This window comes from Festucalex cinctus, chromosome 21 (genome assembly GCF_051991245.1).
Source record: "Festucalex cinctus isolate MCC-2025b chromosome 21, RoL_Fcin_1.0, whole genome shotgun sequence".
NCBI classification, from domain to species: Eukaryota; Metazoa; Chordata; class Actinopteri; order Syngnathiformes; family Syngnathidae; genus Festucalex; species Festucalex cinctus.
Window position 1 is genome coordinate 1019290 of NC_135431.1, and position 17995 is coordinate 1037284.

Below are 17995 nucleotides of genomic sequence, written 5' to 3' on the forward strand. Positions count from 1 at the left end.
AAATGATAATAAATTAATTAATAATAATAAAAAATATAGAGATTATAAATAAAAAGAAAATAATAATAATAATAATAATAATAATAATAATAATAATAATAATGCATAAATAAATAAATAAAAAAGATACAGATAAATAATAATAATATAAAAAATATATTAGAAATAAAAATTAAATAATAATAATAATAATAATATTAATAATAATAATAATAATAATAAGAAGAATTTTGCAACCTGTTTGTTAAATACAGCGTTGATGTTTCAGTTCAATACATTATCATACAGTGTACAAGTTTACTGATTAGTATTTTCTAAATTTGAGTTAAAAAAAGAATTGCAATAATCGTATCGGGATTAATCGGTATCACATCGATGAACGGTGATACGGATCGAATCCGCAGCTACTCTGCAATTCGCACCCCTCGTCAAAAACGACTGGCTTCCTTTTTCAGATTCTCCGCAACTTGTTGAGCTTCCAGTGGCCAGCGTGTGAGCAATAAAAAGGCAAATTGAACACACCTGCTGCCCATTTACACCTTGTTGGAACGCTGACGAGTCACATGACACCGGGGAGAAAACCGCACAATTGGGACACTTTCCCTTGGGGGGTGCCCTCACTTTTGTTGCACGCGTCGACTTCAATGTACACGGACCGTCTCGCATTGTGGCGACATCATCGAATGAAATACTTCATATTCACTTTTTGTCAGATCGTGTTTTTTGGAGCTGGAAAAGCGGTTCGCGAACGTGACCTCGGGGGTCCCGCAATCAACCCAAACGGACTGTAAATCGTTTTCATGTGTGTCGAGCCCCCCCCTCTGGGTTGTCGTTTGATCTCTTCCAGCTGAAGATGATGAGCTGAGTGTTTGGCGGTCGCCGTGGCAACACGGCAACGTTCGTGTATCTGCGTCCGCTCGGCAGTGTGGAAAGTGTGACGGCGCGCTCTCGCTCGCTCGCTCGCATTCCTGCGAACGGCTCGTTCATGCCGAAGGAATTCCGAGCGGGATCATTGCGCCATCGCAAAGAAGAAGAAGAAGAAGATGAGCAGGAGGAGGCGGCGGCGGCGTACCCGCGACGAAGATCTCCACGCCCTGGCTCCGGAGACGCCTGGCCGAGCGCTCGGCGGAATCGTCCCAGTCGCCGCCGTCCGTGACGATCAGCGCGATTTTGGGGAAGGACGTCCGGGAACCCGCCGCCTCGCTCAACGTGTTGCTCAGCAGGTAGTCCAGCGCGGCACCTGAACAAAGAAAAACAAAAACAAAACAACCTCAAACTCATTAAAAAAAATAGCCTCAAATTAGGAAATCGTTTTCAACTGCACCAAACGTTTACTGCCACTGACGGATATATTCGTCAAGTATGTTTTTGTTTGTTTTTTCTATGGGTAAGCATGGAGGAAGGTTGCAATAACTAACAGGTGCCTGTAGGTGGCGCCGTTGTGTCGCTTGTGGATTTGTGCTCCACGCGCGCAACTTTTGAGAAGGAGCTCGAGATTACGGCGTGAATCTCAGCTCATCACGAGAAAAAAAATTCTGACATGGGGATGACAGAAGTCATGACCATATATGGTGGAAACAGGAAGTCGATGCAGTTCATGCACTGATCTATATTATATGACTGGATAGCTGATAGGCCAAGACTTTTGGGGTGACCCAAAAAATTATTGATGTCCACAAAAATCTGTTTTTTTTTTTCCACTTTTTGGTCTGAAACTCCAGTGGCCTGTTCATCCAGAGAAAGTTTGACATTTTGAAATATTTTCATGAAATGTCAGGATGAAAGACGGCCATTTTGCTTATTTTCATTGCTAATGAAATGTCAAAACAGCACGTAAGGTTTAAAGGTCATTTCCTACCAAAAAAAACAAACATCTTTGTTGTATGCCAGCAAAAGTCAGACAGAAGAAATGAAATCTGTTTTCCATGTGACGGCATGAGAAGGTATGTCTCCCGTCAAATATGCGTCTTGACTCAATAAAAGGCGGGGGAAGAGCAGCTTTACATTCACTCATTATTCAAAATCAAGATTGTGCCAATAAGTGTGTGTGTGTGTGTGTGTGTGTGTGTGTGTGTGTGTGTGTGTGTGTGTGTGTGTGTGTGTGTGTGTGTGTGTGTGTGTGTGTGTGTGCAAAAACAAAAAAAAAAAACAGATGGTGAACATATTGCTGACCTACTTCCACTTTGAAGACAGCTCGTAAAATGGAGTTCTATAGGAGCAAACTCCATCCACTCAATGGACACAACATACAGATCCACATAACGTGGTTTCTAATATTTGATACTAGTGCAGGTGTTCTTAAACTCATTCACTGCCATTGACGGCTATTGACGTCAAAGATTTACAGGGCTGTTAGTGAATGAGTTGAGGCGTGAAGGGATTGTAACGGCGTGCACCTGTCCTGGCGTTGCCGTCGTGAGCGTCCAGCGATCCGATGGCGCGCAAGAGGGCGGGTCGGCTCAGGTGTCGGTCCAGCGGGAAGCCGGCGGGCGCGTTGCCGGCGAACTGCAGCACGGCCACGCGGGTTTTATCGTGGTCGATCTGAAAGGCCCCGGCCACGGCCGCCGCCAGGCCGCGCGCCTGCTTGAAGGCGGCCCGGTCCGAGGCCCAGGACCCGGCCAGGAGGACGACCACGTCCGCCACGGCGCTCACGGGACATTCTGGAGAGAAAAACAGGCCAAGTGATGTTTTTTTTAATGGTGCCAGCAGATACTAGTTAGCCCCGGGGACAACATGAGTAGCCCACAGGTCTGTTCTAAAAATAGGGACACTGTGATATACTAAGAAGAATTCAAAGGGAAGAAGAATGTTAACATAAATTCCAACTTTCGCTTTGGGTTAGCATGGCCGTTTTAGAACTCCTTGTTGTCACGGGTTACACTTGCGCTCTTTCATACAGGAAGTGATGTCACTTACTTAAGGCATCTGCGCCCGGCCTTCTTGAGGGTCCGCCTCCAGACTCGACTGCAAGGTTGGATACCAAGAGTTGAGGGATGAAACAAGTTTTTTCCCCACACACACGCTTCACTAGTAGTACTAGTAGCGTTCAGATTTCAACTAGTGCAGAGTTTTGATTTCTTAACATGTCGCGGTACTAGTGCACAGAAATGTCACGTTGCCATGGAAACAACACGAGTCCATATTTCAGATCTGCACAGTGTTGAGCATGCTCATGCTAACTTAGCATGCTAATGTTAAGTTAATATGCTAATGCCAAGTTAGCATGCTAATGCTAGCTTATCATGCTAATGTTAACGCTAATGCTAAGTTAGCATGCAAATGGTAATGCTAGTTTAACATGCTAATGCTAAATTAACATGCTAGTGGTAGCTTATCATGCTAATGTTAACGTTAATGCTAAGTTAGCATGCCAATGCTAATGTTAAGTTATCTTAGGATGCTAATGCTAAGTTAGCATACTAATGCTAAGTTAGCACGCTAATGCTAACTCACTTGTGATCTGTCCCGAGGCAGGATAACTCTCTTGGGATCCGGCGTAGGCGTAAACGCTGACAGTGTAGTCCACGTCTTGACTGAGATCCGAGATGATCGTGGACGTGGCCGAAGGCGCCAATGCAAATTCTCGAACGAGTTCTCCTGAAAGTCACAAAAAAAAAAAAAAAAAAGATGACATCATCGCATCAGCAACGGCCACCCGGCAATCGGAAATGAAGGGAAATTAAAAAGAAATTAAATATTTGTGATTCTTTTCTTAATAAAATTCAGATAATTTTTTTTTCAGCCTCCAGTGTCTTAACAATAAAATGAAGACAATTTAGTGTTTAATTGTTACAATAAAATGAAGACAATTGTTTTAATGGCAACAAAGGTTAGATAATTTACTTTACAGTGTTTTTTATGACAATAAAATCAAAATAATTTCACCTCGTTCATTTACTGAGAATAATTTTTTTTTTTTTTTTAATCCTCCAATTTCTTTGACGGCAAAATTAAGACGGTTACATCATCCCTCTTTCTTGTTTTCAATGACAATAAAATTGATATTAAAGTTCTTATTGAATATGAAATTGAGTTTATTTTTTTGACAATGAAATTTTGATTGTTTATTTTTTAATTTGTTTGTTTTTATTGACGGTTCAAATTGAAGATGATTTAGCTTTTGCTTTGGTCTCGATGACAAACGACACTAAGTTTACCTGTAATATGTTTTAATGATATTAAATTACGATGATTGAACCTGACTTTAATGTGTCACCTGAGGCCAAAAGGCGTTCTGGTATATATTTAAAAAAAAAAAAAAAAAAGGGAAAGGCAGTGGAATTGCTTTTCCCTCAAGGGTGTGAGGAATAATGCTTTGCTTGTGTGTGCGTGGCGACCTAATTGCAGGGTGCGTCTGCGCTCGTTAGCGCGGCGGGGACGGGACAGGACGGGACAGGACGGGACGGGGACGGCCCACCTGTGTCGAACGTCACGTGTATCCTGTAGCCGTCGAGGTGCGAGCGCGGCCTTTTCCACAACATCTGCACCGTGCGCTCGTCCACGATGTGAAAGGTCAAATCCGACGGTGGCTCCACTGTGCACAAAAAAAAACAAAAAAAAAACGTGTTGACGAGGACGGCCACACGCAAATGTATTGTTGTAACAATAAATGTTTTTTTTTTTTTTTTAAAGTGTTGTTAGTTGAGAGCAAAACACAACGACGACATTCCGGTGAGGTGACAGGCGGCAAGAGCAAAGAAAAGCCCACATCGATTTTGGATGCCCAAAGCGAGGGTGTCCAACCGATACGTACGATACGCGATACGAGCCTCACGATTAGTGATGTAAACGATATCCAAACATCACCATACGACATCACGATTATGAAGATCACGATACGATAATTATTAGGATATTGTGGGGGAGGTTGGCGATACAAAAGATGGTCACAATATTGTTAAAAAAAAAATGAGCTCATACAAAAAAAATACACAATATTGTATATATTATATTGTAAAGTTATAAATATTATATATAATATATATATATATAAATATTATATTATATAAAAAATATATAAATATATATTGAGGCTCTCTAATACAAGCATTACTAGAAATTAATACATTTTTATTATTAATCAAATTAATAAATTAATCCGTTAATAAATTAATAAATTATTAATTAATTAAATAAGAAATTCCTCCACATATCGACTCTGTTCACAAGCATATTACATTCATCTGACCATTCTCATGGATTTTAAACATAGAAGGGCCAAAAGATGCCTTGTGAAAATTAAACTGCACTAAAAAAAAACAACTAACCACCAGAGGGTGCTACAACTGCTCAATATGAAATCAACCCGACTTTTTGAACAGATGTGCTGCTTTTAATATCGTGACATGATGACGTCAATATATTGTGGCGGTTTTAATATGGCGATATCACGATACTGCCGTTATCGTTACAACCCTACTACTCACGATAATGACTCTTATGAGGCGCTCCCCCCTAACGACATTAAAAAAATATATAGTTTGGACACCCTCGCTGTCATATACAACTTTACTATCATCTTATATTATCAAATCAATGTATTTTTATTTTTTTTTAAATGTGTTTGTTTAACATGTAGACGAAATCGGGTCTTTTCTTTGCCGTCGCACATGAAAATGGTTGCAAAGACGTTTTCATGTTTTTCAGAGCGGACGTCAATCCAACACATTTTTTGGGAGTTGAATTGACCAACGACAACCAACGTTGGTCCACGTCCGTCCACAACGGCAAAGGGAGGAGAACGTTTCTTTTCTTGGTGAGGGAAAACAAAAACAAAAAAAGTGTCTTTGTTGTGAGCAAACAAACACAAAAAAAAAAATGTACATGATGACAACATGACACAAGTGTACATGACAAGTTGTACACAAGCTACAACTTGGGGGACAAAAAGAGTCATGTACACAAAGACCCCGTTGTTCTTTGTGGAATATTTTAACGGGATACTCTTCAGGTTGGCGTGGAACGCGCGCGCGCACAAAGCTAGCTAGCTAGCTACCTAGCTAGTTTATTGTTTTTAAACTTTTGAAATCTCCACAAAAACAGAGACAAGCTAGCATAATTAGGACAAAAGAATAAAAACTAATTAGCTATCTATCTATTTTATTGTTCTTAAACTTTTTAAATCTCTACGAAAACAGCGACTAGCTAGCATAATTAGGACAATAGAATAAAAGCTAACTAGCAGCTAATAAACCTTTGTTGAACAAAAACGTTATACTCCGACAAAGTTTGTATTAACATTAGCAACACGCTATATTTAGCATTAGCAACATGCTAGTAGACAAATACACAAATAGGTCAGTAAAAAGGCAGCCACACTTTAGCTTTTTGTGAGTAACAATCAAAATTCTGTATTTTACAACAAATCTTATGAATTACTTGAAACAACAACCTTTTGAAAAATAAAAAAAAAAGACGACGCAACTTTATTTTCTTTTTGTCGCCCAGCGCCAACCGCAGCAAGTTGAAGAATATCCCCGCCAAAATATTGTCGTGAAGTCCAGACCGAAGTTGCGGACTTGACCGGGAAGGTGAACACGACGGCACGTGAACAATGCGGAGTAAAAGCACCAACCTGACCAATCGAGATGTTGCGTCGGCCTCCCAGAAAAAAAAAAAAAAGATAAATAAAAAGCAAAAAATGTCCTTGAAGACGCTCGGCGCTCGTCCACACGACGTCAACTGATGTTTGCTTTCAGGCCCTTTTTTGTCATTCAATGGCTCCAATTCCCAAGTTTCAATCCACAACCGACAAAATACATTCAACCTGCCTGCACGTGGATCCACATGATTTTGGTTCATTTGTTTTTGGTTTCTCAGCTGCATTATTTCCAGTCACAACAAAAAAATGAAGTGTTAAAATTACAGAGTTCATTTTTATGGAAGCATATTGCATTCACTTGGACATTTTTATTTTTTTTTGCTAAGCATTGTCTTGAGTATTGTTTTTTTCTGTTTGACTGAATTTTTTTTTCTGTCATAAAAAAACAGGGAAAAAGATATTCAGAAAAAACAGGAGAAAAAATATCATAGCCTAACAATCTAAAACTAACATTTTACATTTCCAGCCTCATTTTTTGATAAACAGAATTTTCATGGTGTCTTATTATGGTCACAAGTATTTAAAGAGGTGGCATTTTGATTTACAAAGTTTACCAATAACTGCAATTGTCAAAAAAAAAAACAAAAAAAAAAGTGTATGGATGGAGTTTATGATCTGTCCAAGGTGACGGGAGGTCACACAGAACAGACTCGTTTTCATTTTTTTTTCTTTTCTTTCAGCGCAGTCACTTTGTGTCATTCGGGAGAAAATAAGCAGACTGATTTTTTTTTTCTTTCCCCCCTTGGTGTTCAACTTGTGGAAAAAGATGAGCTGAAGTCATATTTAGTCTTCACGTTCCATGAGGAGAAATCACCCGGCAGGAAACTTGGACGTTCGCCTGATGGCCGCTTTCCCTTCTTTCTTTTTTCTTCTTCTCCCCCCCCCCCCCTTTTCGTCGATTTTTTTTCGGACAGGCTGCACGGGGACTTTGAGCGAGCGCGCCTCCCAGTGGCCGTATGGATAATTGCCACGCTGGAAGAGTGCCAGCTGGAAGTTAGCGTCATTTTTTTATTTTTATTTTATTTTATTATATTAAATGTTATGTTAAAAATGAAACTTTTTACTTGAAAATCGATTCATTTTTGTCTTTATGTACACTACTAACAAGCATATATTTTTTATTTTTTATTTTTTTATTTTTTTATTAATTGTTTTTGTATGATATCATTGTTGTTGTTGTTTTTTCACCACACAGAAATATTGTAGAGCAGGCAAAGTATGAGCACAGTGACAGTTTTCCACCTTGAGCTCATCATCTGCGCAGATTGCAACATTTGACTTGAACAATAACAAAACATGTCAGAAATATTCAAGCATCGTTTCCAAAAACACATTCGGACAAACATGACGAAAGTTGCTCTCCTGATTGCTCGGGAGCTAAAAAAAAAAAAAAAGAAAAGAAAAAAGGCTTCCAAAATGTTATTCGTGTCAATAAACAGGCATCACATCCAAATAACGGGACCTTGACAACATATGAAATATGCTTAGCAGAAAAAATCAACAATGACATTTGAAATATGAGGAGCAACTTTTTTTTTTTTTTTTCAGCAAACCTTTCAATCACACGTTCTCGCTTTCTTCGATTCACAACCGTAACGCAGCAGGAGGCCAGGAAGGGCAAAGGGTGAAAGGTCAAAAAGGGGGAGGGTCTTACCTTGCTCCTGGGCCGCAGAGGAGAGCGCCAGCGCCAGCAGCGCGGCGGCCGCCAGAGTCAGCCCACTCTTCATCTTCGCTTCCTGTGGCTCGCCGCGGCGTGGACGACGGCTGCCAACAGCGCCGCCGCCGCCGAGACCACGACCGCGACATGTGAGGAGGAGGAGGAGGAGGGGAAGGAGGACCACATGTCAGAACCCAGGCCGCGTGAGCGCAAAGGAGGCGGCTACTTGCGTTCGAGTGAAGGGGGGAGAAGGGGAAAGAGGAGCACGAGGAGGTATAGGAAACTCCAGGGAGCGCGCGAGGAAGGAGGAACAAGAGGAAAACGGGGGGAGGAGGCGGTAATAAGAGGCATGAGTGAGAGAAGAGAAGGAAGGAGAAAGAGGAGGAGGAATGGGTAAGGAAACGTGAGGAGTAAGAAGAAGGCAGTTGATCGTTTGATGGAGGAGGAAACCATGAGGAGGAGGTGAAATTAGAAGGAGCTGTTAAGGGAAACATGAAGAAGAAACAGAGGAGAAGGAGAAAGGGGAGCACAAGGAGGTATAGGAAACTTGAGGGCGCGAGCGAGGAAGGAGGAACAAGAAGAGAAAACGGGGGGAAGGAGGAAACAAGCGAGGGAAGGAGAAAGGAGGACTGGAAGAGGAGGAGAAATCCGGAGCTGTTCAGGGAAAAAGAAAGCGGGAGGAAAAATGATGAGGAAGCAGGAGAGAAGGGGAAAGAGGAGCAGAAGGAGGTATTGGAAACTTAAGGAAGTGAGCGAGGAAGGAGGAACAAAAAGGAAACGGTGAGGAGGTGGTAGGAGCTATGATTGAGAGATGGAAGGAGGAAACAAGAGAAGGAGAAGGAGAAAGAGGAGGAGGAATTGGTTTGGAAACGTGAGGAGTGCGAAGGAGGCAGTTGGTCATTTGACGGAGGAGGGAAACCATGAGGAGGAGGAGGAGGAGAAATCAGAAGCAGCTGAGGAGAACAGAAGTTGAAAAGCATGAGGAGCAAGATGAACAACCGTGAGGAGGAGGAAGGAGGGACATGAAGTCAATTAAGAGGAGGCACTGACAAATGAGAAGGAGGAAAGAAGGTGGAAGGAGAACCAGGAAGAGGGAAAAAGGAGGTGGTAGAAGGATGGCGAGTAAAAAGTAGACGTGCTGGAAGGAGGAAACCAGATGATGAGGAGGAGATACATAGAAAAACGAGGAGGACAAATCAAAGGAGATGTTGAACAAGAGGAGCAAGGAGAAAACAGGAGGAGGGAGAAGAAAAGCAGATTTAAGAAACAAGGAAGGAAGGAAAGAAAATAGTAGAAGAGAGATTGTGTTGTTGTACCTGCGCGCGCACGTCGAACAAATTCAAACCAAATTGGAAAAAAAACTGATGACGGCAACTTTTCGACTTGAACCGACACAACTTTGCCCTGCACGAAGAAACAAGAAGAAGAAAAAAAGAAGAAGAAAAAAAAGAGACAGTGGACGCGTGGAATCAGCTGACGTCATCACGTGCCTTCATTAGCGCAAAACGTCATCAATGAATACATCGATCGGATGAGTTTCACCAACCTGGAGCTTCGTCTGGAAGCGTTGAGCCACCGAGGAGAAGAGGAAGAGGAGGAGGAGGAGGATGATGATGAAGAAGATAGGAGGAGGAGGAGGAGGAGGGGGAGGAGGAAAGAGGAGCGCTTCTCGGAGGGTGTCCCGAGCTTCTGGTAGCAGCTCGGCGGGCGTCGTCGAATTTTCCTCCAAGTGGGCTGAGCCTCCCCCTCCGCGCCCCACTTAAAAGGAGGAGTGGAGGTGGGGGGTGGACGAGGGGGGTTTGCGCCCACCCAGCGGACCGCAAACACCAAAAGTCACTGTAGGAAACTTTGACACTTTTCACATGCGCTAATTCTTTTCGTGCCGATTCAGCATATTCGACGAATGGCTCATTTTTACCTCCCAAACACTCGTCTTTCAAAAAAATAAAAAAATAAAACATTCATCAATATTTGATCAACTTTTGGATAGCAAGTCTTCACGTGGCGGACGCAGGTTCGAGGAAAAAGAAAAAAAAAGAAAAAAAAGAAAGAAAGAAGCTGCTGCGGCCTAAGCGGGGCCGCCATCTTGTGGCCGCCGTCAAAAGCGCAGAACGCGACACAGAAAGGCCGTGAGGAGCTTCCAAACTTCAACTTCATCTTCTCTTCTCCGTCAGGATCAGGAAAAGGCCCACTTGACGACGGTGCGCTCGAGAAACACGTGCTATAAAGCTGAGAAAGGATGAAAGGTCGAACGGAAGACGTGGAGATGGCACCTGGCTGGAGTAGAAATGAAAGCACTTCCGGGATTTATGCAAATGAGGGCCTGACTGATTACATTGTCCAACATTAGCCCGTTTAAAAATCAGCAAAATTGTGTATACATTTTTTATTACAACATACATATTTTTATTTTGTCAGCCTTAAAAAATAAATAAATAAATAAAAAAAAAGTCAATACAGGTCAGGTCTTCATGCTAATGTTAGCCCATTTATGGTTACAGTATTTGCATTACATGTTACCATGAAGCTAGCATATGTTTAAAAATCAGCAAAATTCTGTATACTTTAAAAAAAAATATATATTATTACAACATATTAGTTATATATATATATATATATATATATATATTTATATATAAAAAAATTTAGAGTCATCCTAAAAATAAAATGAAATGGTCAATACAGGTCAGGTCCTCATGCTAATATCTGTTAGCCCAGTTATGGTTATTTGCATTACATGTTAGCATGAAGCTAGTGTACCATTTAAATGAGCAAGATTCTGTAAACTTTTTTTTATTATTACAACATATTAGTTAGTAGAATTTCTTTTTTTTTTTTATTGTCAGCCTAAATAATAATTTAAAAAAAAGTCAATACAGGTCAGGTACACATGCTAATATCTATGCTAATATGTTAGCCCATTTATGGTTATTTGCCTTACATGTTAGCACGAAGCTAGCGTAGCGCATTTTTCTGTTTAAATGGACTGATTTTAATAGCGCGCTTTAACTACGCCATAAAGCGCTTTATAATATTTGCAGTGTTTGACACACTTTTGTTTGTGTGTGATTCTTTTTGTCAAAGTTTTTGAATAAGTTGAACAAAACAAACAAACAAAAAATGTTTGTGTGGTCTCGCTATACAATAATCAGTCTTTGGGCCGCGGTCATGAGAAGTTTAATAAATCTCGCTGAGACATAAATATTGATCCCATGAACATGAGAGGAACGCAACCATCTTCATCATCATCATCATCATCATCATCATCATCACAACACGACGTGGGGGCGGAGTCAGTCCTTCTTCTGGGGGAAGGATATCTTCCACAAGACGTACACCACGTAGCCTGCACCTGCGCGCGCCAGCAACAAAAATATTCATACAGTTGATTCACAAATCAATACAAAACTCTTCTGAATCATCGTTTACACTTGTTCAACTTCAAACTGTTCAAAAAATACATAATAAAAGTCCAGAAGATGTGTTGAGAAATAATCAGGACAATTTTTGAGCAGCCATTGTTGACGTCATATCGTACAAAATATTCAAAGAAGAAGGAGAAGAAAAAAAAAAACTTTCCAAATTGTTGCGTAATCAAGTTGAAGCGGTCAATCCAGTCACACGTTGCGTTTTGTCATTCTGAGGAAAATTCACAAAAGTCGTTTCTAACGTGTGTGCGACTGAAAAATGAAAAATTCACCTCCCTTGCATGTTTTTTTTTTTGGGTGAGCCGAGCACGTCAAACAATAATTCTTTTTTTTTTGTTGACGTTCCTCCATGCCAGTTTGCTGCCGTCTCTGTTTTTCCACTTCAGGCAACATCTCACTCCATCAATCAAAACTTTAACCAGCTTTATAATCATCTCTCTTTTTTTTTTTAAACATCACTTCATCATCTGCAGACTTATTTTGACAAAGTACTATGAAGAGCAGATGTGTTTTTTTTTCTTCTTCCCCAATGTAAGGAGTCGGGCCCGACTGATATGCATTTTTTGAGGCTGATGCCGAAATGTGTTTAAAAAAATAAAAACCTTTGAATTTTGACAAAAAAATTGTTGAAATATCACTTTATAATCTGAGAAAAACATTAAGAACAACTAAATACTGACTGTTCCGGTGCGTTTTGGCCTCTTGGGGTCACTGTGGTGCCGTGCAGTCATTGGGCTACACACGTTAACTCAACTCAACTCAAGTTTATTTATATAGCGCTTTCCAACAGCCTGAACTGTCACAAAACGATTTACAGAACATAAAAACAAACAAACAAACATAACATAAAACATTAACACCAGTACAATCGCAACAAAGGGAAAAACACTCCCCAAGTCGATGCTAACTTCCTGCTAGCATTTGCTAACTTCCTGTTAGCACGAGGCAAAAACAAAGCATATTTTGCATTTAAATGTACAGTTCTTAACGTTGTTAGTTTAGTTCTACAGTTAACTCCAACTACGGTGACATTAAGCATTTTAAAGGGCGCCTCGGGACAAAAAGAATAACATACGCTACACGCTTGCTAGTTGCTAATGCTAACGCAAGCAAAATGGTGCATTCAGGGTACTTTCACAGCGTTGGAAACTTTTCTTCCATGATAACGTTGTATTGGAAAAAGAATCATTGTTTTGGCCGATGTTTGAAGGCCAATAGTTGTCCGATTAATCGGTCGGGCCCGAGTTTATTTACGGTTGATGACTCACCCAGCATGCTCAGCGTCATGGTGGTGCGGTAGAGCAGCCCGTCCCACGTGCCGCCTTTCAGGTGCACCGGGAGGCCGTCGTCCATCTGACAAACACAAAAAAAACACATCAAGTTGAAAAAAAAAAAAAAAAAAGAAGATATCAAACAAATATGAATTCAACAGTCAAATCCATCTTAGGGGGCGACCATTTTGTGATTTGACATCAGTTGCTCACGTAATGACCAATCACAGCTCATCTGATTTTTATTTATTTATTTTTTAAGTTTGGTCATGTGACATTCACAAACGGCGCCATGATTGGTCGTTTCAGTCGACAGGCGAGTCGGGATGGAACGATTCACTCATTCAAACATTAACTTTTTTTTTTATAACTTTATTACCTCATTGATTGGGGAGGATTCGTGGAAAAGATCGGTTTATTTTTCAGGGATCGGACTTCCAAAATTAAGGAAATTAGGGCCGATAAATCGGCCAGCCAATCAATCGATCAGTGCACCCTTATTGCGAATCCATGCTTTTATTTTTCGTGCCGATGCATATTTGAAGCCGTTTACATCGATTTTCGATGCATCGTTACATCCCTAACAGCAAGCGACATCATTTTTTCTCAGATGGAAAAAAAGCGGGTGCATTGTGCCGCTTAATTCAAATTTCACGCACGTAACATTCATCAAAAACGCAGCATGCGTTCAGACGAGTGCGGCCGCATCGAGCATACGATTTGAAAATGACGTCGGTAATCAATTATGGACGGCGGGGGGAACGTTGAAGGTGAAGCGGCGATGCGGTCGTCTAAGAATGTCGCGCGACGGCGGCCGTGAAAGAACGACGTGACGGCGGGGAAGAAAAAAAAAAATGCATCACATGTTTGCATTTTTCCCCCCCCGATCCATCACACGGACTTGGCGGCGTAAGCCGATTTGTAACGCTTGCCGTAGATTGACGGCTGCGGTTTGGCAAGCGACGCGTCCTCGCCGTCGTCTGCGCTTGTTCGACTTTTTGTTTCGCGAGCGACCAGACTTGCGAGCGGGCGGAAGGTCATCGGGTTCGAGTGGGGATCAAGCGTTTTACGAGACATAAACCTTTTTTTTTTTTTTTTGGAGAATATTCAGGCTAAGTTCCCTTACCCTTGCAACGACATTTCCCATTGTGTTGTGGCACCGAGCGATTAATCGGCCGATTATTGGCCTTCAAACTTTGGCCAAAACAAAATCGAGCAATTGAGGCGATTATTTTCCCCTTAAAACGTTATAATCGAAGTTTCCGATGCTGTGAACGTACCAACTCTGAATGCACCATTTTGCTTATGTAGCATTAGCAGCTAGCAAGAGTGTAGCGTTTGTTATTCTGAATAAATACTAAAAATAATAATTTAGTATAATATAAATAAATATAAATAAAATATACATAATAAATAAATGTATCAAATATATATATTGTGTCCATTTCCCCGCCACTCTTGTGAGGCACTCCCCCTAGTGGCCCGCCAAGTAATTGCTCAATAAGTCATGAACGATGGAGCCGTTATAAGTGGCTGTATATTAACTACAAAAACTACCAATATCACGATACTTGCGTATCGGGAGACAAAGTAACATGATTTATCGCGATGTCGATATATCGCCATACTCCAATATATTTTTAAATAATCGTGAGATTAATCGGTAATCAGTATTTTTTTTTCTGCCAAAAATCGGTATCGGCTTCAAAAAAAAAATTGCATATGGGGCGGGCCCTAATGTGTTAGCATGAAGCTGTCGGATTTTCACGCTCATATGTTACAGTTTTTGAGCATCAAACGCTGAATCGACTTTTTGTTTTTGTGACTCACTTTTCCAGTAAACTTCAAGTCGGGGGTGACAAACGGCCTGAAGCGCGCACACGTCGCCGACTCTTCCGTGGAAAATTCAGCAAGCACCAAATTCACGTTTGGGTCATTAATTTTCCCTTTTCATTTCTTTTCCAACAGGGGGCCGCGCGAGCAAAATGGAAGCACCACGTCAACGTGCTAACCTCAAAACGTGTTCCAGATTCATTTGATGGAATGGTTGCTGCTTGTGTACATATTGTTCCAATTAAGAACATCGTTTTCTTTTTTTGTGCAAGTCAATTCGAAGCAGGCGGCTCCGCTGCGAGGCACGCGAGCTACCTGAAAGCGCTTCTGGTTCTCGGGGACCCGGTTCTTCACCTGCCGCCGAGCCGAGCCGCAAAAGGTCCGCCGCGCCACCTGCTGGAGAGCCTGGGAACGACACGGAATGATCCTCAATCAGCAAAGTGAAGATGAAAAACACGTTACAGCGTTCCCGGTTTTTGCTTCCACGTTTCCTGTTTGTCACACGTTTGGCAACACTGCCCCCTGGAGGTATTAACAAGCAAACAATGCACTTGGTGGCGTCCACAAGGTTCTGTCCATTAAGTCCTTTACACCTTACCTGCAATTGTGTTGGGTGGGGCTAAATAATAATCATGACTATTTCCCAATAACTGAAATCATAATTATTCAAACGATTTATTTTTTTTAGTACAAAACAAAAAAATGTTTGAGCATTTAAAAATTGAAGGCGAATTAGGAAAAAAAAAAAGAAACTCTATAATTACATAAGTTGCTTTTAGACCAAACAGAATTTATAATCATATATATATTTATAATAATATTTTTTTTTTTTATGTTGGAAAAAACTTGGAAGTTGGAGGTCAGCTTGTGCACTGTGCAGTAGGATGCATGTTTTTGGTACAAAACAAAAAAAATGTTTAAAATGTAAAAGAATAATAATAATAATAAAATAAATAAATATTAAGACAGATAAAAATTCTTTGAAACACTAAATATGCAAGTTCCTTTTGGATGAAACTAAATTTATTAGTTATTTTTTAAATGGTGCAAATGCATAAATTTAAACAACTAAAAAATTAGTACCAGCATTATTATTATTATTAACAACAACAACAACAACAACAAATAAATATATTTAATTTTTTTACGATTACCCTGAATTTGTAATTGTGGAGCTTAATAATTGAATTTTGATTAACTGCACAGCCCTTGTGTTGGGTGTTCATGTTCAATGTCAAAGAGGTGGTATATTTGGATAGCTTAAAATGCCGTGTACACTAAGCATGTGGGGGGATTAAAAGCACTTTCATGTTATTTTAAATGTATTTATTTACAATTAAGATGATGAAAGTTTGAACCTGTGAGTTGACAAAAACAAAAAAGGTCATACACAAACTCTTTATTTTACTGCAAATAAGTTCTACAGATTAAAATGAGGCAGTTGGTTATTTTGCCGTGAATGCCCCCCCAGACTCACTTGACCCCCTCCTGTCACCAAGTTTTCATTTTTTTGTTTCGTCACTTCACGTACAGAACCGTATTTGAACCTGTGACGCTCGGTGGCCAGTTGGCTAACGCATGAAATAGCGTCAATTAAAAGTGCAAATAAAAAAAAATGTATTCACTATTATTCCCAGACATTTGTCACTGTAAACGCTTGAAAGACTCCACGTAAGTTTCAAGCGTGTTAGCACAACCACATTAGCCGCCTTTGACCCCGTAGCCGACACCAAATGCAGCTGAGTGGACGCGTCCTGGCAAATTAATGTCACGCTAAGAAAATTAAACGTTCACAAAGCACACACACGAAATAAAAACTGCTAAGAACGAGAAGAACTTACAAAAACGCCTCGATTCATCTTGTGTGTTTGCCTCTCTCGTTGTCGCTCACAAGGACGAAAACTACTTCCGCTTGTCGCTCTTCTTCGTCGTCGTTAATCCTGCGTTTGGTTTTCTTCTTCGCCAGCTTCTAGCAGCCCGCATTCAAAGCCGTGTCCTCTACTGCCCCCCGAAGGAATTTGCTGGAAACACGTGAGTCACCTTGACTTGTCCTCGCAGTGATGGACAAATTCAATCAACTTCAGTTATGAGAACACAACTGAAAAATAATCGACCTCGACTTAATTTATAGTAATAATTCTTGTGGGTCCCGCTCGAGATGTTGTATTAATAATGAAATAAGTCAAAAGATTCAGGTATGTATATAAAAAAAGCCTACTAAATTTACTAAAATGACAGTGTAAATAATAAGATTATTTTAAAAGTGAAAATTATTGACCAGAAAACTTGATTTCAGATCAATGATGAATCTTCAAATTGTTCAACTGTTTCCCGTGTTTTCATTTTAAGATTCAAAATCTCGATTTGTCATATTGACTGTAAAATACAATGTTAGCACTGAAATTCTTAACTTTAAATGAATGTTAGCCGTCACGTGACTGACATTCATTTATGTGACCCACACTGTTTATTCGATATTACTGATTATTTTTCCAGTTTTCTTCCTGCGACATATTAGTTGAATCAAATGCCGTTGCGCAATCAAAATATTTGTTTGTGATGTGTTCCATTTGTAGGCTATATTGTGGAATATTTTTTTTGTGTGCACATGAAATGAGGTGAAAACTACTATCACGACACCCGTGATTGGTCACCAGTCAATCACTTCAAGGAGTGAGAAAGAGGAGTTTTAAAAAACAAAACAAGCTAATCCTCGTTTTACTCTCGTGACAAACACTACGCACGCACAAATACACAATCAGAGCGTCTCGAAGATCAAAAACAGACAGCAAGTAGCACTAATAACACAGAAGACACCTCACGTTCTCAGCCCAACAAACACACACATGCGCACAAGCTAGCATTCGAATTTGAGACCAAAAACCACTTAGGTCCAGTTTTTGTGGGATTTTTTTTGTTCTTTTGTTTGTCACCATCACAACAAGTATGTGAGTCGGGGTGGGGGGGTTGCATTGGGTCCGATGTGTTCTAAAAGAAGCGGTGAGAGGACTGAAAGGTGACATTGACAAGGAGCGCTGTCGCGCTTCCTAATATGGCCTCCTGACAGTCCAAGGTCACCGCTGTGACCCTGCCGCATCTTCTCAGACAGATTTAGCATCCACCTTTTTCCCTCTTTTCCTGCCTCACGCATCTCCTTGTTTGGTTCTCGCGGGCGCCCTTAAAAGCGCGTCCTCTCGTCCCGCCC

General features: G+C 40.6%; 2 protein-coding genes and 1 long non-coding RNA gene across 6 annotated transcripts in view; 1 reads left to right on the forward strand and 2 right to left on the reverse strand.

The window, feature by feature from the left end:
- Nucleotides 1-9861, reverse strand: part of col12a1b (collagen, type XII, alpha 1b) — an 80757-nt gene extending 70896 nt beyond the window's left edge. Inside the window, exons 1-9 of the mRNA XM_077511034.1 lie at nucleotides 9805-9861; nucleotides 9575-9662; nucleotides 8256-9396; nucleotides 6575-6600; nucleotides 4418-4534; nucleotides 3454-3597; nucleotides 2917-2964; nucleotides 2397-2660; nucleotides 1073-1240 (exon numbers count right to left, since the gene is read on the reverse strand). Coding sequence (XP_077367160.1) covers nucleotides 1073-1240; nucleotides 2397-2660; nucleotides 2917-2964; nucleotides 3454-3597; nucleotides 4418-4534; nucleotides 6575-6600; nucleotides 8256-8752 — 1264 coding nt within the window. The 5' untranslated portion in view covers nucleotides 8753-9396; nucleotides 9575-9662; nucleotides 9805-9861. The remainder of the gene's footprint in view (nucleotides 1-1072; nucleotides 1241-2396; nucleotides 2661-2916; nucleotides 2965-3453; nucleotides 3598-4417; nucleotides 4535-6574; nucleotides 6601-8255; nucleotides 9397-9574; nucleotides 9663-9804) is intronic.
- LOC144010644 (uncharacterized) lies at nucleotides 849-7935 on the forward strand. 4 transcript variants are annotated; one of them, XR_013281278.1, is made up of 4 exons: nucleotides 849-1223; nucleotides 4348-4454; nucleotides 5647-5755; nucleotides 7516-7935. It is a non-coding gene; the product is annotated as an uncharacterized LOC144010644 (long non-coding RNA). The 4 variants fall into 4 exon arrangements; XR_013281276.1 differs by having other exon boundaries at nucleotides 850-1223; nucleotides 7368-7935; XR_013281277.1 differs by lacking the exon at nucleotides 7516-7935 and adding an exon at nucleotides 6448-7193 and having other exon boundaries at nucleotides 850-1223.
- A 1558-nt stretch (nucleotides 9862-11419) lies between the features above and the next one.
- cox7a2b (cytochrome c oxidase subunit 7A2b) lies at nucleotides 11420-16789 on the reverse strand. The gene is made up of 4 exons (XM_077511054.1): nucleotides 16632-16789; nucleotides 15106-15195; nucleotides 12955-13039; nucleotides 11420-11610 (listed from the first exon to the last, which is right to left on the reverse strand). Exons 1-4 carry the CDS (start codon nucleotides 16647-16649, stop codon nucleotides 11552-11554), a joined length of 252 nt encoding a protein of 83 aa, XP_077367180.1. The 5' UTR covers nucleotides 16650-16789; the 3' UTR covers nucleotides 11420-11551.
- Nucleotides 16790-17995: the final 1206 nt, after the last annotated feature.